The following is a 17,949-nucleotide window of genomic DNA, read 5'->3' on the forward strand; positions in this document are numbered from 1 at the left end:
AAAGGAGAGGGGAGGGGGGAAAGGAAGGAGAGGAGGAGTAAAAAAAAAAAATGGAGGCGCGCATGTCTTCCAGCGCCTCATCGCGCCTCATCACGGTCGGATTCTGTGGTCGCTTCATTCCCCTCGCAGGCGGAGCAGTTCGACGGCGATCGCGCTTCAAAGGCTCGAAAGTTGATCTAGGCCCGTCTTTTTTTTCCCTTTTTCTGCCCCGTTGGGAGGGGCAAGGAGGAGGTCGAGGAGACGACAGTTGAGAGTCACGTGACACGCCTTGTCCAAGATGGCGGCGCTGTACGTCGCCACGCAAGGAGGAGCGGCCGCAACGTCTCTCGGATCGCGAGAGGCCCTGGTGCATGACGGGAAAAAGAAGATCCAGCGGACCAACAGCCCCGCCAGACAGCACTGCGCATGCGCAGTAAAAAGGCTGCAGTTGCTAGCGCAGCAGTTACTGGGGGTTATTTTGGGGGCTGAATTTACAGCATTTTTTTTCCTTCTTTGTGTTGGGGGAAAAAAAGTCAAAACGTGAGGCTTAAATAGCGATTATTTGAGGAGCAACTATAACTTCTATAAACCTTAACCCATCGTGGTCTCCAATAAAAGAGCCAGTGCGATACTGAATTTATTTATTGACAGGGTCGGTTTATTTACGATGGGTTCCTGACATCCTACTTTTTGCAAGACAAAACGCCACCGGCAGTCAACCGACAACCCCGCTTTGACGCTAAAAGAATGAATAAAACGCCGTTATTCTTCAAAAGCGAAGCAAGCGGCGGCTGAAACCGCAGCAAGCCGCCGCCGCCGCTGCTGCGAACAGATTCCCACGTTGCGCCTCTTGCAAGCGCCATCTAAGCTCCAGGCCGCCGTTCGCGACTTCAATCTGGGGCTGCGGCGAGGATGGAGCCGGGTATCCCGCGTGGAACCGGCCTGCCCCGGCGGAGGCTGCCTTCCCCCACCTCCGAGCCGTCGACACGTGTCCAGGAATAACCCGATTCCCACAAGCCGCCGCTCCGGGAGGCGAGAAACGGCCGGGCGCCACTTCCCCCTCACCCACGTGGCCTTCTTCTTAGCCGGAGAAAAAAGACGGAAGAAAGGCGCGGCGCGCCTTCTCCAATCAGGCGCCGCCTCGCCGCCGCCCCGTCCAATCAGCGCCCGCCAAGCTCATTTTCAAACTCTTGCTTGTTCGGCCTTTAAGGAGTGCCAACCGGGAAGCGCCCTCCCGCCGCCCAATCCGGAGCTCGGAGGGGGCTTGAGTGGCAGGCCGAAGGGGGGCGTGGGGGGGTCTCTCCCCCCACTTGAGAAAAGTCTTGGCAGCCCCTCGGGAACAGGAGGAGGAGGGGATCCCCCGGGAAGAAGCCGGGCTGTCACAGGAAGGAAAGCTCCCGAGGGTTCCTTTGGCAGGTTGGAGCATGGCGAAAGGTAATGCAGAGGGAGGTGGGGATGATGGTTTGGGGGGTCCTGATGGATGGGGAGGGGGCCTAGGAGCAAGGGTCTCCTGGGGGAGGGCGCGATGGGAAAGGAGGAGGATATGCACTGAAGTCCAAAACTGAAGCAGGGACGGCCCCTTTAAAGATCTGAGGACTTCAACTCCCAGAATTCCCAAGCCAGGGCTGTGTCCCAAGAATGACCTGAGGCCAGGGATTCTGGGAGTTGAAGTCCGCAGGTGGGGGAAGACTTGCTCACCCCTGACCTGGATCAAGGGTCTTCAAAACTTGGCAAGTTTAAAACTTGTGGACTTCCAACTCCCAGAATTCCTGAGCTGACATGACTGGAGGAGGAATTCTTGGAGGTGAAGTCCACAAGTCTTAAAGATGTCAAGTTTGAAGACTTGGCTTCTCAGGCTCAAGTCTCCTCTTAAGATTTCCTTGTGGTCTCCTCTCCCTAGCAACCTGATCTCACCCTAATTAGTTTTTCAAAAGCATCCAGCCTTTTTTTGTGTGAGTCTGTTCTAGGTTTTGTAGCCTTCACTCCCCTCTTTTAATTCTCCTGGTTGCTTGCAGGAGGAGGCACAAAGGAAGATAATGACGTGTGTTTTAGGTCTGAGGAATCTGGCTACTAATTTTCTCTGTGGGAAAATTAAAAGAATTCTTAGAATAGCTCTGAGCCTTTGTTGTTGTTTTTTCCTTTAGGAAAGTCGGAAATCTGCCAGGCTGTTGTTTCTCGACTTTAACAGTTTTATGATCTTTGGACTCCAATTCCCAGAATTCCCCAACTAAACTTCTGAGCTCCAGCAATCATTGGGTCAGAACCTGGGGGGATTCTGGGTATTGAAGTCCACCCATCATAAAGCTGCCAAAACTGGTGTTTTCTACCCCATGAGAGCTGTAATCTCTGGCTGAATTCCTGCAAGGCGCCAGATACAAAGACCTAAGAAGGGAGGATTGCATGCCTGGGGCTCAATCATTGCAATTTTTCAGCCTTCCTTTACAACTTCACCTTTGCAATAAACTTGCAGCAAAGGAGGAAATCTGACCTCAACCATGACCTCTTCAAGGCGCCCCAGTCCCCAGGGTCTGGCACCAGAAGACAATGAGTTCTAGTCACGCCTAGCCCAACCCACCTCACAGGGTGGTGGTTGTAGGGAAACAATATGTTTGCTGTCCTGGGTTGGGATGAATGGAGGGAGGAGTGCAAGGTCAGAAGATATGGAGATGATTGATTGATGTTGTTAGATGTTGATGTTGATAGGTAGATGCTAGATAAATGATGGATTGATTGAGATAGGTAGGTAGGAGGTAGATAGATAGAGATAGATAGATAGAGATAGATGGATAGATGGATAGTTGGATAGCTGGATAGTTGGATAGAGATATAGATGGATGGATGGATAGATAGATGTTGATAGGTAGATAGATGATAGATGGATTGATTGATTGAGATAGATAGATAGATAGATAGATAGATAGATAGATAGATAGATAGATAGAGATAGATAGATAGATAGATAGATAGATAGATAGATAGATAGATAGATAGATAGATAGATAGATAGATAGATAGATAGATAGATATAGATAGATAGATAGATAGATAGATAGCTGGATAGCTGGATAGCTGGATAGTTAGAGATAGATGGATGGATAGAAGGATAGATATAGATAGATATAGTTGGGTGCATGGATGGATAGATACATATTGATAGGTAGATAGATAGATAGATATAGATGGATGGATAGATAGAAGCCAAGAGATGTAGAGAGATGCTAGACAGACAAGACAGACAGACAGACAGAGATGAAAGGAAAGGAAAGAGAATCCCCTGGAGCTCCTTGTCTCCCCCTTGCAAAAAGCAGAGGATCCGCCCCGCCCTGCAGGATCTGGGGGGCGATCCGCTCCAGCTCCGAGAACGGGGCCGCCCTGCCCGGCGGGTGTCCGGGACGCGCCTCCTGGCGCTGGGGCCCCGCAGCCTTTTCGAGAGGCTCTCGGGGCGGGCAGTAGCAGCGGCGGCGGCGGCTCCTCCTCCTCCGGCCGCCTCCGCCGCTCTGCCAGCTGTGCCCGCCGGGCCATGAGCGCGCGGGGCAGCGGCCGCTTCTCTCTCTCGCCCTGCGCAGGCCGGCGGAAGATGCCCCAGCCCAAGCCGGGAAGGGCGGCGGCGGCGGCGGTGGACGAAGGCTCCGCAGGAGGGAGGAGGCGGCGGCGGCCGCGGCGAAGGAGGAGACAAGCGGGAGCCGGCCCGGCCCAGGATGAACGGGGTAAGAGCCCAGATCGCCCGGCTCTCCTTCCCGGCCAGGAGCGCCCGGGCTGGGCAGCCGCCGTGCGCCCAGGGCGCAGCGCAAAGGCGAGAGCCGGGGAGGGCCTGCCTTCCGGGGCGCACGGCGGGATCGAGCCCGGGGGTGGGTGGCAATGGGGAGGAGGGGGGGGCACGGCTGGGGTTTCCCTCCTCCCGGTGGGCCAGCTGGCTGGGGAGAATGGGCTTTGTGGTCCCGCACTGGGGCGGGACAGCCTTTGCTGGTGGGCAGGCACGAGGAGGGGATGGGGTCCCCCTGGGAACCCCTTTTCTCCAGTAAACACATATTTGCTGTATTCTATATTTAGGCTATAATTATATTCTGTATTTATTGCTATATTCTGTATTTATCCTACTTTTACATTCTGCGCTTACACTATTACTATTGCCTGTATATCCTATCTACTATATTCTCTTCAATGCTATATTTACTATAGCCCCTATACTATATTTACTGCATCAGTATTTATGCTAATTTGCTATATGTTGTATTTATGCTATAATTACTATATTTTGCATTGGTCTCCAACCTTGGCAACTTGAACACTTGTGGACTTCAACTCCCAGAATTCCCCAGCCAGCTGGCTGGGGAATTCTGGGAGTTGAAGTCCTCCAGGCTTAAAGTTGGCAAGGTTGGAGACCCCTGCATACTGTGCTTATTATAACCCGTATTTATGCTGTATTTGCTATATAGTCTGTATTTGCTATAGTCTCTGTACTGTATTTACTATAGTCTGTATTTTTATTATATTTTCAGTATGGGGTGTTATTTTTTTTAATCCCAGTTGAATGTTACATGCTGGGTTGTGCTGGTTCAGAAATCCAAGCTAGCTTCTGGTTTTGGGTTTTACTGTCTAGGAGCGTTCAGTCTCCTTTACCTGGATGGTTTGTAACCTATGGCTTATAGCATAGGGCAGTGTTTCTCCACCTTAGCAAAATGATGGACTTCAATTCCCAGAATCCATGCTGGCTGTGAATGGTGTTTTTTTGAAGGTGTGTGTACTTCAACTCCCAGAATTCCATAGGAAAATGGATTTCAACTCCCAGAATTCTCTAGCCATAAGGAATTCTGGGAATTGAAGTCCATGCTTCTTAAAGATGCAGAGGTTGAGAAACACTGGTTTCGGGCATCCTTTGAATTTAATCTACGCTCTGCGGCTCAACCCAGGTAGATTTATTATGCAGCAAATTCTCCTGAAGCCAACAACAGCAAATAAGGTCTGGTATTTTTCCAATCTCTCCCTTTTAGGAGAACATCTTCACTTGTCAAGCCAAAATCTACAGCTACGTGAATACCAGTAAAATTTCCACCTCTCGGTCCCCGCTTCAACAGGAAAACTCCACCACGCACCCCGAGATAAAAGGACAACCCTGCAAACTCGAAACTTGCCAAAAACTGGAAGGTAAAAATACCTTTCTCTCCTGGGAGTTGGCTGCGCACCCCGGCATACTTTCTAATTTTCTGAGGTGCGAAGGGGGAAAAAAAATATAAGAACTCTTCTGCTAAGTTTCTTCTTCCTTTTCACCCCCAAATTGCAGACCGAGTCCAGGTAGGTGACTCGACCGCCAGCGTTGCAAAATCCGACAGCCAGAACAGCAAAGCCGTTGAATGTGAATCTTCAGCGTCTCCCTCCAGCCCGAATCCCGAACCGACGGAACCTCGGAAAGTCCCGCCGGCCAAATCGAATGAGGTCCCCACCCAAAAGCAAGCCCCAAACAAAGGAGGCAAAAAACCTGCATCCCGAAGGAAGTGAGTCCAACTTTTAAAGAGGGGGGAGGCTTTTGGGGGTAACTTAATTCTGAATTTTGGGAGCGTCCAGAGGCAACGAGAAAGCCCCAGTCCTTTCACATTGACCTGTTTGGTTTTGTTTTTTTTCTCTCTCTATCTCAGAGGCCAAGGAAAAACACCCCCAAACCGAAAAGTAACTGACTATTATCCGGTTAGAAGAAGTTCCAGAAAGAATAAAAAAGAATTACAGGTATGGGTCTGTCTTACAGCTTCCCTCTTACTACTAACAAATGTGTTCCTTTTCAGGTCTATTAAAGAATGATACAAATTCCCAAATTGCCCCAAGTCCGACTTTGCCCTCAGTGATAAAGGAATAGCCAAGGATTTAAAAAAGAAGATAGGTTTCTCAAAATCTTACTATGCGCTGAAATGGACAAGTTAACTCTAGAAATGAAAAACAAAGATGAATCAGCATACTACGCAATTTGGGTTAAATTCTATCATTGGTGAGAGCAGAGAGGAAGGTCTTAAGTTGGGAAAGGAATTGTTGAAAGGGTATGTGATTGGATGAGATGAAAAGAAGACGAACGATGTTAGAAAATGTATTATATGAACGAACAAATGTATATATGTATATAGTTGAATAATTGTTTAAAAGATATATATATATATATATATATATATATATATATATATATATATATATATATATATATATATATATATATATGCGATGATATTAACCCAAAATCACGTCAAACTGGCTTCACCATGTTCAATGGTTTTAATTGTTTTGTTTAATAAAATGTTTAAAAAGAAGAAGATAGGTTTCTTTGAAACGGAATGAGCTGTTTTACTCCGCAGAGCTGTTTTTAAAACAAAGAAAGCAACGTGTCGAGGAGTTGAGGGTTTCTGCGCAGGATGTTCCTTCCAATAACACTGGCTTTTTAAAATTTATATATTTTCCCGCCTTTATTACTTTTATAAATAACTCGACACAGTAAACATACTAACGTTCCCTCCTTCCTCCTTTTTTTCTCCATAACAATCCTGTAACGTGGGTTGGGCAGAGAGAAGCCCAAAGTCACCCAGCCAGCTTTCATTGGCTAAGGCAGGACTAGAACTCACCGCCTCCTGGTGACGGGCCCAAAGTCACCCAGTTGGCTTTCCTGCCTAAATTGGATTCAGGATTACCAAACTAGGCATAACTAGGTGATTTCTGTACCTTGGGCAGCCTAAAATACAGACAAACTTTCAATTTGTAGCAATAACTCCCTGCATTGTCTTCTATCTCATAGACGGAGGAGAAGAAACGGATAGATGAGTTAATCAAGAGTGGGAAAGAAGACGGGATGAAGGTAAATTTATATTTCATAGATCGCATTTAGAATTTATCGGCCATCGCTTGTGGCCTACAATGGGCCATGTGCAAAGAGATGTAAAAACTTAAAAGCTGTGTTATAAATATCATAAAAAGCAGTTAAAAGCAAGGTTACAGTAATTGAAATTCGGAAATAAAATGCAGTTTTAACTGTTTTCAGTGGAACCAGGATGTTTACAAATCGACTTTCGCCCTTTTGATCGTTACATCGAACGAAGTGCAAAGAACTGCCCCCCCCAAAAAAGAATTTCCCTTATGAATAATTTCTTTTGCTTTCCTCCACAGATTGATTTTATTGACGGTAAAGGCCGGGGTGTCATTGCAACCAGGCATTTTAACAGGGGTGAATTTGTGGTCGAATATCATGGAGACCTCATTGAAATTATGGATGCAAAGAAACGGGAAGCGGCTTATGCCCAGGACCCATCAACGGGCTGTTATATGTACTATTTCCAATACTTGAGTAAAACTTTCTGGTAAGAGTCCTTCTCCCTCTCTCCTTCCTTCCTATCCTGCTCCGAAAACCATTTTTCCCTCTTAAAATGAGAAAACAACCCTAATAAAAGAAGTAAAACTAAGAGTAAGAGAAGCAATCAAGAGATGTTTGAAACCAGAGATTCAAAAGCCTGACGTGTTATGCAGTCCGTTGTGTTACATTCAACAAACCACGGTTTACGATAGCGTTTCTCAACCTTGCAAACTTGAAGATGGGTGGACTTCAACTCCCAGAAATTCCCGGGGTCTGGCTTCTCTAGAGCCCGTACACTCTATGGTTGATGGGACTCCGATGATGTGTGGAGATGGACGGACTTCAACTCCCACAATTCCCTAGCCAGCAAGTCCGGGCAGGGGGATTCTGGGAGTTGAAGTCCGCCCATCTTCAACCTGGTTTAGAACAATGGCGCCCTTACTTTACAAATCCAAACTGCTTGCCAGCACAATAGGAAACTGGGTTTTTTTTCCCCTACTAAAATACCTCTTTTAGAGGTTTTTGTCAACATGACTGGGCCAGAGAAATCAGGCCTTCCTGAGTTTTCTTCTTCTTCTCTCTTCCCTTGAAATCCACCCCTCAGTGTCGATGCCACGAAAGAGACAAACCGCCTGGGACGTTTGGTCAATCACAGCAAGTGTGGGAATTGTCAGACGAAGCTCCACGACATCAGTGGCGTCCCCCACCTCATACTGGTGGCCTCCCGGGACATCAGAGCTGGTGAGGAGTTGCTGTACGATTACGGGGATCGGAGCAAAGCTTCTTTGGAGGCCCATCCCTGGTTGAAACACTAAGAGGATCCCTTGCACGAGAGTAAGCATTGGGTTTTCCTTAAAAAGGACTTCTTGGCAGCTCTTAGCGGATGCCTTCGTGGCTAGCTGAAAAGCCAGCAGGGATGATGGAGTCTTCACCTGAACAGACTTAAATATGAAAGGCCTGATTTTATTATTATAGTTATTTCTATTTTTCCTCCTCCTCCCCTTCCTTCTTCTTCCTCTTCTCCTTTTTCTCCTTCCCATCCCCCCTACTTATCCTTCCATCCTTCTCATCTTCCTCCCATCCTCCTCCCCTTCCTTCCTTCCTTCCTCCTCCTCCTCTCTTTCTTTCTTCTTCTTCTCTCTCCTTTCTTCCACATCGGCTTCGCAGAGATCCCTTGCTTCGACTCGTTCTTCCCGTCTGCATGGAAATCTCTGAAACGTTCGGATTTCTGCACTCTTACAGATACTTTTTTTTTAACCAATGCAACACTTTAAATCTTGAAACTTAATCGAAGAAAGAGTGAAGAATGGATTTTGTGAAGGAAACCTGGCCTCCTTTTCTTAGCCAGGTACCAGCGAAAGCCGAACAAGAACAATTGAAGGACCACCTAAGCTTTCCTTAGAGGTCTTTGTCCAGGATTATCACCTCCGCTTTGCGGGCTGCAGCTCAAAAAGCTGGAGGAGAAGATCATGTCTCTGTTAAACAGCCAGGAGATGAAGAACTCTGCTTCATGAGAGCAGTTGGAAGAACCCCCCCAAAAAAACCGTCTTTTCAAAGCAGCCTGTTTGAAAGGGGAAGAAAATTGGAAACCGGTTTTAACTTCTGCTGAGAATCACTGGATTTGTCGTCAAGAAGGAAGTACAGAGGTTGCGGTGTGGAGACCAGGGTCGCCTTGTCTTTCAAGAACCCTGTTCCTTGTGTGACAGCGGGGAATCTGGCTGTGTGTGTGTGTGTGTGCTGTCCGCCATTTTATCTTTTTTGCTATTGTGAGCCATCCAAAAATCGCCACTGGCGAGCGGAGGAAGGAAGTGGAACAGAGCCAGGGAGGCGAGGTGGGGACATAACTGGCTCCAAACAGCATGCTTGCTTTTGCAATTTCTTCAGCTGGGAGAAGAGGCCAGCCGTTTGAACACGGTTGTTTTGGTTCTTGGTGCTTTCTGGGCGCCACCCAAACTCTTCTCCCCAGGTTTGCAAAGTAGGCCGCTTGGGTATCGGTTGAGAAGCACGTTGCTTGGCTCTGGGGGGACAGTCGGAAAACCAACAGAGGAGTTGAGCTGTGCTCTGTATTTGCTCCCTTCTCTCTCTCTCTCTCTCTCTCTTTTTCTTTTTTGGGAAAGGAAGGAAGGGGGGAAAACGGCTTTTAATGGAATTTGGGAGGGGGGCTTGTTCTTAAACAGGGACTTTTAGCAACCGAGGGTTTTAGGATGAAATGAGAAACTTCCCGCATCAACTATTTGGGTGGAGGTTTATTCAACTCGGCGTTCCCCAACGTGTGGAAACAGGCAAAAGTGGAGCAGAGCGAAGGGAATGGAGGAGTGGGTTGGGACTACATTTCCCAGAATTCTCTCCCGGAAAGGGTGGGTTGGGACTACATGTCCCAGAATTCTGAGCTCTCGTCCTGGGGTGGGGGAACTGCAATAAAGCACTTTGTAGGGAAGAGAATTCTGAAATGCGTAAGAATTAGGAGGCAGAATCGAGAAATATGTTTTCCAAGTTTTAACTTTCTGCCTGAAATTCACGTATGCCATTTGTTTTTCCACCACCACCACCCCGCGCCTACCTGGTGCTTTCCAGAGAGGTGGGGATGGCACACCTGGCTGGGAATCCTGGGAAATGTAGTCCCAGCTGAGCGTCACACTCTTGCAGGGCGAGAGAGAGAGGGCCATTTCAATAAAGCTCGACACGCTTATGCTGGCGCTACAAAAATTGGGGACCTAAGGGCGATGTTGTGGGTTTTTTTTAAAAAATGATGAAAAAGGAATGACCTGAAGAAAATTATTTCTCTGTACGAGAAGATAAATAAAGTGAACTATTTATTAAAAGCAAAGGCCTTTTGTGTCTGACTAGAGGCCTCAATTGTTCATACGAACCAGTGTGAGGTGGTTTTCTTGTATTTCTTTTTTTCAAATCATGGTTTGTCTCTTCTTGTGAATCCCTGGCTTTCCTATCAAATGAACTCCGTAACAAAACTATTGTCTTAAACCACATTCCTCTTAGATATTATAAACGCTCTAAACTGGGGACTGAAAGCTCTGGATAGACAAGAGCAAACAGTTCTTTAATTTCTATTAAATGAGGTGCATTTCAAATTAAAATTTAACTGGGAAAAAAGAAACAAAACTTGGGAAGTCATGTTTGCAAAGATCATTTCAAGGATTCTAGAAACTCTTGTCACTTTATTCTGCTGGCTGCAGACATATAAACATTTCCAGTAAAAATTTAACGTGGCAAAAGTATTATCAGAACATCCACCTTAAAAGTCCTGTAGTTTTGGAGAAGGCCACAGGTTGAAAAAGCTTTATGCCAACAAGAAGATAACCGATTGGGATAAAACCAGAGGTTGAAGCCTCCACCAGCCGCAACGAATCGCGAAACAGTCTTCAAGTATTGCTACCCCAGTTTTTAAAATTTGACTTTCCAGTTTGGGACATCCCAGGGCAGACATAGTTCACCGTAACTTTTTAAAGGCAAACCTGCAATTGAAGGGAGGAGTTAGTGTGTGTATGAGTGGCAGGAACAGATTCTGAATTCCTAAAGATTAAACCAAGTGTAAAAGTCAAAAATCACTTCAAAGGAATTCTCTGCACTACCCAATATTTTGAACACTGAATACCTGGAGTGTTTATCAATCCAAATACTGAAAATTACAGGCATTTTTCTGAAGGTCTTATTAAAGGAAAGAATAATCAGTGAAAGGTAGATTTTTATTTCGGCTTAGTGTGGATAAATTGAGTCTCCAGGGACTTGATGGTAGAGGAGATTGGCTAAGGATGCCTACAATTTGAAATAATGTGGACTTCAACTCCCAGAATCCCCCTGCAAACACGAAATCTGAGGACTTGTACCTGTCCCACTGTCTTAAAGGCCTTGCTTAATTTTATTCAGGATGTGGGCCACTCATCTGACGTTTTAGCTGCTCCCTGATTCTCCAGAGAACTGGTGATAAAGAAGAATGACCTAGAACAATGTGGACTTTAACTCCCAGAATTCCCCAGCCAGCTGGCTAGGGAATTCTGGGACTTGAAGTCCAGACATCTTTTTTTAATAAACTTTAATATTAGTCTTTTATATCTTTTAAAAACAAAAAGATAATCATTGCATTAACAGTTCTGTGACATCAATCTCATACAATTCTATCCTTTGTGCATATTTACAAATATATATATATATAATTTGTGCAAATATATACATTTAATCTATAAATTGCTTATCTTAAATTCCTTCATTTTTTTGAAGTCCAGACATCTTAAAAAGCTGCTACGAGGTTGAAAAAAACTGGCTTAGATTGAAATCTTGTCCCTTGTTTTAAAAGGCCTTGATTTTAATTTCAGCTAGTGGGGGCATTCCTGCAAAGTTTTATCTGGCCGGTGACCCTTCTCAAAACAGGAATCTAAGTTACCGGTACTCACCATTGCTTGATTGTAGTTTTCTCTTTAAATCGAGCAGAGCCAGAGGGTGTGCCCACCGTGGGTTCTCTTTGCGTGGGACTCTCCTTTTCCTGCTTCTGAGAAATATATCCACTAGGCAGTGGAGGAAAAGGAAAAACACAAGCTGTTTATTGCAATCCGCTTACACGCCAAACCCCCACACGCCTCCTCACTTGTGCTGTGGTTTTGCACAACACGCTGACTCACAAAGAGCAAGCTGCCTTTATCCCAGGGTGTGGGGCCAACCCACACTCTCCATTTATGGTTTAATGTAGGATAAAGCAGCCTGACAATATGGGGTTAATTGGGTAAATCATGGTCTGGTTAACTCTTGGGCTTTAGCAACCATTGCTGGTCATCGTTCTTCTGTGTTCGTGGTCTCTTTACAAGGCCCCTGTGCACCTGGTAAAGGATTTTATTCTAGTAAATAATAAATCAAAATAGGTAAGATCTATAGGAATGGCCCCTGGAATGAGGAATTTAACAGAATAACAGAGCTGGAAGGGACCTTGGAGGTCTTCTAGACCAACCCCTCTGCACAAGCAGGAGAGCCTATACCAGTGGTGGCTAATCTTTTGGGGCTCCTGTGCCAAAAATTGTGTGCACGCCAGCACACTCGCATTGCCAGCACCCAGAATGCAATGCACACACCCCCTGCGCATGCACGCGCAACCCCCCCCTCCCGCCACCCCCTTACCTGCACTGTGCCTCACAGCTGAGTTTTCGGCTAGTATGAAGCCTTTTTCCGCCTCCCAGAGGCTTGGAAAAAGCTTCTGCAAGGCATTTCAGGACAAATTATAGCCCCGTTTCGTCACTTCCGGTATTACAGGAAGTGACAAAAAAGGGCCTATTATTTGTCCTGGAAAGCCTTGCAGAGGTTTTTTCCAAGCCTCTGGAAGGCCGAAAAAGGCCTCAAACCAACAACAACAGCAAAAAAATCACCGTGAGTTACACGCATGCGCAGTGAGGTAAGTTTGCCTGTGGCTCGCGTTGCCAGTAGAAACAGCACAAGTGGCACGCGTGCCATAGATTCGCCATCACAGGCCTATACCATTTCAGACAAATTAGCATTAAAATTAGAATAGAATTAGAATAGAATGGCCACGGGTGGAGATAATCCTTCCAAAATTCAACTGTGCTGTCCAAATAAGAGGACGAGCCCCCCCACACATGCTGAAGGCATCTCAGTGGGAAAGAATGGAGTCCAAAACATGAATGGATGACCCAGAATGATTGATTAATGCAAGGGTCTTCCAAACTTGGCAAGTTTTAAGCCTTGTGGGCTTCAACTCCCAGAATTCCTGAGCTAACATGACCGGAGGAGGAATTCTGGGAGTTGAAGTCCACAAGTCTTAAAGCTGTCAAGCTTGAAGACCCCTGGATTAATGGATACCATGGACCTGAAGTAAGTCCTGGTTTCCTCACAAACCCAGAAGGCTGCAGTTTCCAGTCCGTTGCAATGAAAAATGGCACTTTTTCCGTACCTCTTGTAACCCTCCAACTCTTCCTGAGCAAAGAGAAGCTGGGCTTTTAGGTGATTGCGCTCCTGAAGAACGTCTTTGAGCTCCTGTAGCGTGAAACGGGGACGGTTCACGTCCGTGAGGTCCACAATCATTTTGTTGGGACCCGGATTGACCTACGAGAGGAGAGAACAGTGAAATGGACCCCAACAGAAACGGGGCTCTTAAGCAGGATGCAATCAGCTTCCCAAAACCCAGTGTCATGCCCTTGGTAGAGTCGGACTCTGAGGGAGAGAAGGAACAGCCGACAGGGAGTGAAGGTGTGGCTCTGGAGGTTGTGGAGGAGGCTGGGGAAGGGCAGAGGCCGGCTGGGCAGAGGAGGACTCAGGCCCATCCCCTCTTCATCCTAGGACACGCAGGGAGGAGCGGATAAGGAAACAACTTGGCTTATGAAAGAGGAAGCGGCCATGATCCCCTCATTAATTGCAGCTGGGGAGAATAGTATACAAGAGGGATGGTTACAACACAGCGTTGCCAGAAGCAAAGGGTGGGTTATTTTGGGCTGAAGTTATCTTGGTTGGCATCCTTCCAACAGACTGGCCGTTATCTTTGGGCTTTGAAGTTATCTTTTGGTTGGCATTTCCTTCTCAAGTTCAGACTGTTTCTTTTAAGATTTCTCGTTTTTTTTTTTCAGGGGAAATTATTAACGTGCCTTGAAGCAATAAGTATTTTTTTTTAATTTTGGATTTTGGTACATTACTCCTCCTGTTCCATTGTGGAAATTCCTTCAATGTAGTTTGTTTGGTTTTTCGACTTACAACCATTGGTTTAATGATTTATTTGAAGTTACAAACAAAACTTATGACCAGCCCTTCTCCTTACATCCATTAAAGCATCCTCACAGTCACGTGATCAAAATTCAGGTGCTTCGCACACCTGGCAAAGTATTCATGAAGGTCGCAGCATTCCTGAGCTCACGTGATTGCCGTTTGCCACCTTTCCAGCTGATTTCTGAAAAGTAAAGGCAACGGAGGAAGCCGGATTCATTTAACAACTGCAGGATTCACTTAACGACCGTAGCAAATAAAGGTTGTAAAATCAGGCACAATTCACTTAATAATCACCTTGCTTAGCGACAATTCTTGTCCCAATTGTGGTCGTAAGTCAAAGTCTATCTGTATACTCTGGGAACTGTTAAGCAGGAGCTGTCTTCACCCTCTTTCTCTCACACGAACTATCTGAGCTGAGTTGCCTCTTGCTCCTCTGGAATGCAGCCCCTCCCTGCTGGGAATCCAGGCTACATTCCACCACAGAGGGTGAGCTAAGAGGGGGCAATGTGAAACATGGCAGAGAGGTAAGGAAAAATATATATTAAAAAAATTGCATTCTATCAAAAAACAAAAATCCAGCAGGATTTTGGGCCAGTTGCGCTGATGCGGTGTGGCTGGAAATACACAGCAAAACACCTGCAAACTTCAAGATGCACTTAAGGCAGATCTTGAAGTTAAAAAAACAACCACCCCAAATTAAATTGAAATAATGGAAAGTGATAGTTGCAGAAGCTAAAAAGCACCAGGTAGTTTATAGTTATAGTGACTGGGTGGAAAGTTGAAACCTAACCGAACTTCTCTTTTCTCCTTGACGCTCTACATCCTCCCTTTCCTAAATCAGAACTTTCCACCCAGCGGCCTTGTGACTGACGCACATCAACAGCTGGCACGCTTTTTCACCAAACCATGCCAAAGGCAGCCATAACTGACCCTACCTTGGAGAGAAATAGGGTGCCCCCAGGCAGCTGATTCTGAGCTATCTAGATCAGGGATCCACAAACTTGGCCACTTGAAGACCGGTAGACTTCAACTCCCAGAATTCCCCAGCCAGCCATGCCTTTTTCTCTCTCTCTTAATCTCTTAAAATGGAGAGAGATTGCAGAGGAAGGGATTACAAAGAGAGTCAGCTATGCTGGCTGGAGAATCCCACAAGTCTTAAAAGTGGCCAGGATTGGGGATCCCTGATCTAGAGAAATAGACCAAGCAACGGTCTCCAAAATTTGGCAATTTGTGGATTTCAACTCCCAGAATTCCTCAGCCAGCTATGAACCTATACCGGCCAAGAAATTCTGGGAACTGAAGTCCACGAATTTTAAAGTCGACAAGTTTAGAGAGAGCCTGCTGCAAAGAAACCAGATTTTAGAGAATTCTGGGAGTTGAGTTCCACAAATCTTCAAAGTTGCTAAGATTGGAGACTCCTAATGCTCTAATGAAGGCCAGATCCTCAGAAATTCTGGGAGTTGAAGTCCACAAGTCTTCAAGTCCACAAGTTTAGAGAGAGCCCTGTTCTGGAGAAGCCAGGGAATTCTGGGCATTGAAGTCCACCCATCTCAAACTTGCCCAGCTTAAGCATCTCTGCCCTACATCTTTAGAATAGAATAACAACAGTTGGAAGGGATCTTGGAGGTCTTCTAGTCCAACCCCTTGCCTAGGCAGGAAACCCTACACACCACTTCAGACAAAAGGTTATCCAACATCTTTTTTAAGAACTTCCAGTGTTGGAGCATTCACAACTTCTGGAGGCAAGCTGTTCCACCGATTAATTGTTCTGACTGTCAGGAAATCCCTCTTTATTTCTAGGTTGCTTCTCTCCTTGATTAATTTCCATCCATTGCTTCTTGTCCTGCCTTCAGGTGCTTTGCAGCATAGCTTGACTCCCTCTTCTTTGGGGCAGCCCCTGATATACTGAAAGGCTGCTATCATGTCTCCCTTAGTCCTTCTCTTCATCAGGCTAGACATCCTAACACCTCCCCAACTGGGATCTGAAGCGGGCGAAACCACAGGACCGAAATCTAGAGATCCACCGACAGATCTCCTCTCCATCACCCACCCACCCACCCACCGAACCCCTCCCCGTTTACCTCTCCAGCGGTGCCAGATGTCACCTGCTGCCGCAGATCCTCCAGTTCCCTTTTCAAGCTGTCCCTTTCCAGCTTGAGGGCTTCCATGGCCAGGTGGCTCTCGCTCACCAGGGCTTCCAACATCTCCAGAATGCTGACCACCTTGAACTGCAAGCGGGCTACCCTGGCGGGCATCTCTGCCTGGGGTTCGGTGCCGAGGGTGTGCAGCTCCCTTCCCAGGATGTAGGAGATGTCGTAGACATCTTCGGCCGTCAGACGGAAGGGGCTTTTGCCGAAAGGACCCTCTGATGAGCTGTGGTTGCTTCCTCCTCCTTCTCCTCCTCCTTCTCCTTCTTCTTCTTCCTCCTCCTCCTCCTCCTCCTCTCCTTCACAATGCTGTGGCTGGGCTTGCATCCTGGAAAGGGTCACAAAAAGAGGCCCCACTGAGACATGATGGGAGAACGCTTCCTTCTTTCTTCAAAGTTTCAGCTCGGGCCAAACCTCTCCAAACTGCTCTTGAGAACTTGCAGAGCCCAATCAAAAGCGGGCAGGATGGTGGAAGGGCTGTGTGTGTGTGTGTGTGTGTGTGTGTGTGAAAGCAAAAGAGTGGGGGAGAGATGTAACCATGGAGATGGTGGGGAAGGCGTGGGGAAAGCCGACTTCCCCCTGCATGCCTTCCCCCTGGCTCAAGAGACAGAAAGAGGGGAGGGCCCAGTTCTTGTACAAGCTGCTTTTCTCTTCCCTTCCTGGCTGTTTGGTTACCACAGAGTCTTCTTCCCCCCAGCCAGTCAAAACAAATAAAGAGATTCCACCCAGATTTTATGCCAACGATCTCTTCCCCCCCCCCCCCGGGCCTCAGCATTCCTCCCCTGTAAAATGGGCCCATGAAGCCGGCTCTCCAAGGACTGCCCTTTTTGTCTCCTTCCTGCTTTGAGCCCCTGCAAAGTTCGCCCCTCCCGCTGCCAGCAAAATGGTATTTAATTTAGTTGAACGAGGTGCAATGACAAACGAAACGAAACTAAAAACTAAATAGATTCCACCCTGAGCCTTTATTGCCTCTTTCTCTCTCTCTCTCTCTCTCTCTCCCTCTCTCTCTCTCTCTCTCTCTCTGCCTCAACATTCCTCCCCTTTAAAATGGGCCCATAGGAGCAGCTCCCCTCGGACTGGCTGGCTCTCCAAGGCCTGTCGTTTTGCTTTAAACCTCTTTCCCGCTCCTGCCTTCAGTCCCTGCAAAGCTTTCCTCCGCCAGCAAAAAGCAGACACCGATTTGCCTCTCTTTCCTGGGCCTCGGTATTCCTCCCCTGTAAAATAAGCCCATAGAACAAGTTTTTTTTTCCCCATTGGAATGACGTTTCGCATTAATTCTACTGGCCGGCCTGCAGCCAGTGCCCTTTCTCTGCCTGTAACTGGCACGAATAAAAGAATAACATAAATAACACACACACACACACACACACACACACACACACACACACACACACACACATCTTCTTTCCCTTGTTTGCAATTCTACGCAAAGCTACGGTTCGTTCCGGAAGACAAATTTAGCACCATTTTATGAAATGCAGGTTTATTGGGCTAGCTTTGTGTCCAGATGTTCAAAATGCAGCAGCAGCAGCACGAGAACGTGCATGTGCGCAAGGCCTATTAGAACAGAATAAGAGTTGGAAGGGACCTTGTAGGTCATCTAGTCCAACCCCCCGCCCAAGCGGGAGACCCTACACCATTTCTGACAAATGGCAGTCCAATCTTTTCTTGAAAGTCTCAAGTGATGGCGCTCCCACAACTTCCAAGGGCAACTTCTGTTCCAGGGGTTGATTGTTCTCCCTGTCAGAAAGTTTCTCCTTATTTCCAGGTGGAATCTCTCCTTGT

The 17,949-nt window shown here is 46.8% G+C and overlaps 2 protein-coding genes across 5 annotated transcripts; one reads left to right on the forward strand and one right to left on the reverse strand.

Moving 5' to 3' along the window:
* The first annotated feature begins 398 nt into the window (after positions 1-398).
* Positions 399-10,122, forward strand: KMT5A (lysine methyltransferase 5A). Of its 4 annotated transcripts, XM_087942583.1 has the most exons (9): positions 399-1,413; positions 3,546-3,686; positions 4,971-5,124; positions 5,261-5,471; positions 5,613-5,700; positions 6,749-6,808; positions 7,117-7,307; positions 7,905-8,134; positions 8,468-10,122. In XM_087942583.1, exons 2-8 carry the CDS (start codon positions 3,678-3,680, stop codon positions 8,113-8,115), a joined length of 924 nt encoding a protein of 307 aa, XP_087798709.1. In that variant the 5' UTR covers positions 399-1,413; positions 3,546-3,677; the 3' UTR covers positions 8,116-8,134; positions 8,468-10,122. The 4 variants fall into 4 exon arrangements, with proteins under 4 accessions (XP_087798709.1, XP_026542795.2, XP_026542794.2 ...); XM_026687010.2 differs by having other exon boundaries at positions 7,905-10,122; XM_026687009.2 differs by lacking the exon at positions 399-1,413 and having other exon boundaries at positions 3,313-3,686.
* Positions 9,843-16,942, reverse strand: RILPL2 (Rab interacting lysosomal protein like 2). The gene is made up of 4 exons (XM_026687014.2): positions 16,099-16,942; positions 13,212-13,363; positions 11,710-11,820; positions 9,843-10,773 (listed from the first exon to the last, which is right to left on the reverse strand). Exons 1-4 carry the CDS (start codon positions 16,489-16,491, stop codon positions 10,749-10,751), a joined length of 681 nt encoding a protein of 226 aa, XP_026542799.1. The 5' UTR covers positions 16,492-16,942; the 3' UTR covers positions 9,843-10,748.
* Positions 16,943-17,949: the final 1,007 nt, after the last annotated feature.

The sequence above is a fragment of the Notechis scutatus genome, chromosome 13 (assembly GCF_049901735.1).
Source record: "Notechis scutatus isolate UNSWTSFEM ecotype Mainland chromosome 13, rNotScu1.2, whole genome shotgun sequence".
NCBI lineage: Eukaryota > Metazoa > Chordata > Lepidosauria > Squamata > Elapidae > Notechis > Notechis scutatus.

Coding starts and splice junctions, on each gene's coding strand:
- KMT5A (XM_026687010.2), top strand. Junction 5,472..5,612: donor AAACCTGCATCCCGAAGGAA/GTGAGTCCAACT, acceptor TCTCTATCTCAG/AGGCCAAGGAAAAACACCCC. Junction 6,809..7,116: donor GGAAAGAAGACGGGATGAAG/GTAAATTTATAT, acceptor TTTCCTCCACAG/ATTGATTTTATTGACGGTAA.
- RILPL2 (XM_026687014.2), bottom strand. CDS start 16,491: ATGCAAGCCCAGCCACAGCATTGTGAAGGAGAGGAGGAGGAGGAGGAG. Junction 13,364..16,098: donor CATCTGGCACCGCTGGAGAG/GTAAACGGGGAG, acceptor CTCCTCTCGTAG/GTCAATCCGGGTCCCAACAA. Junction 11,821..13,211: donor GAGTTGGAGGGTTACAAGAG/GTACGGAAAAAG, acceptor TCCACTGCCTAG/TGGATATATTTCTCAGAAGC.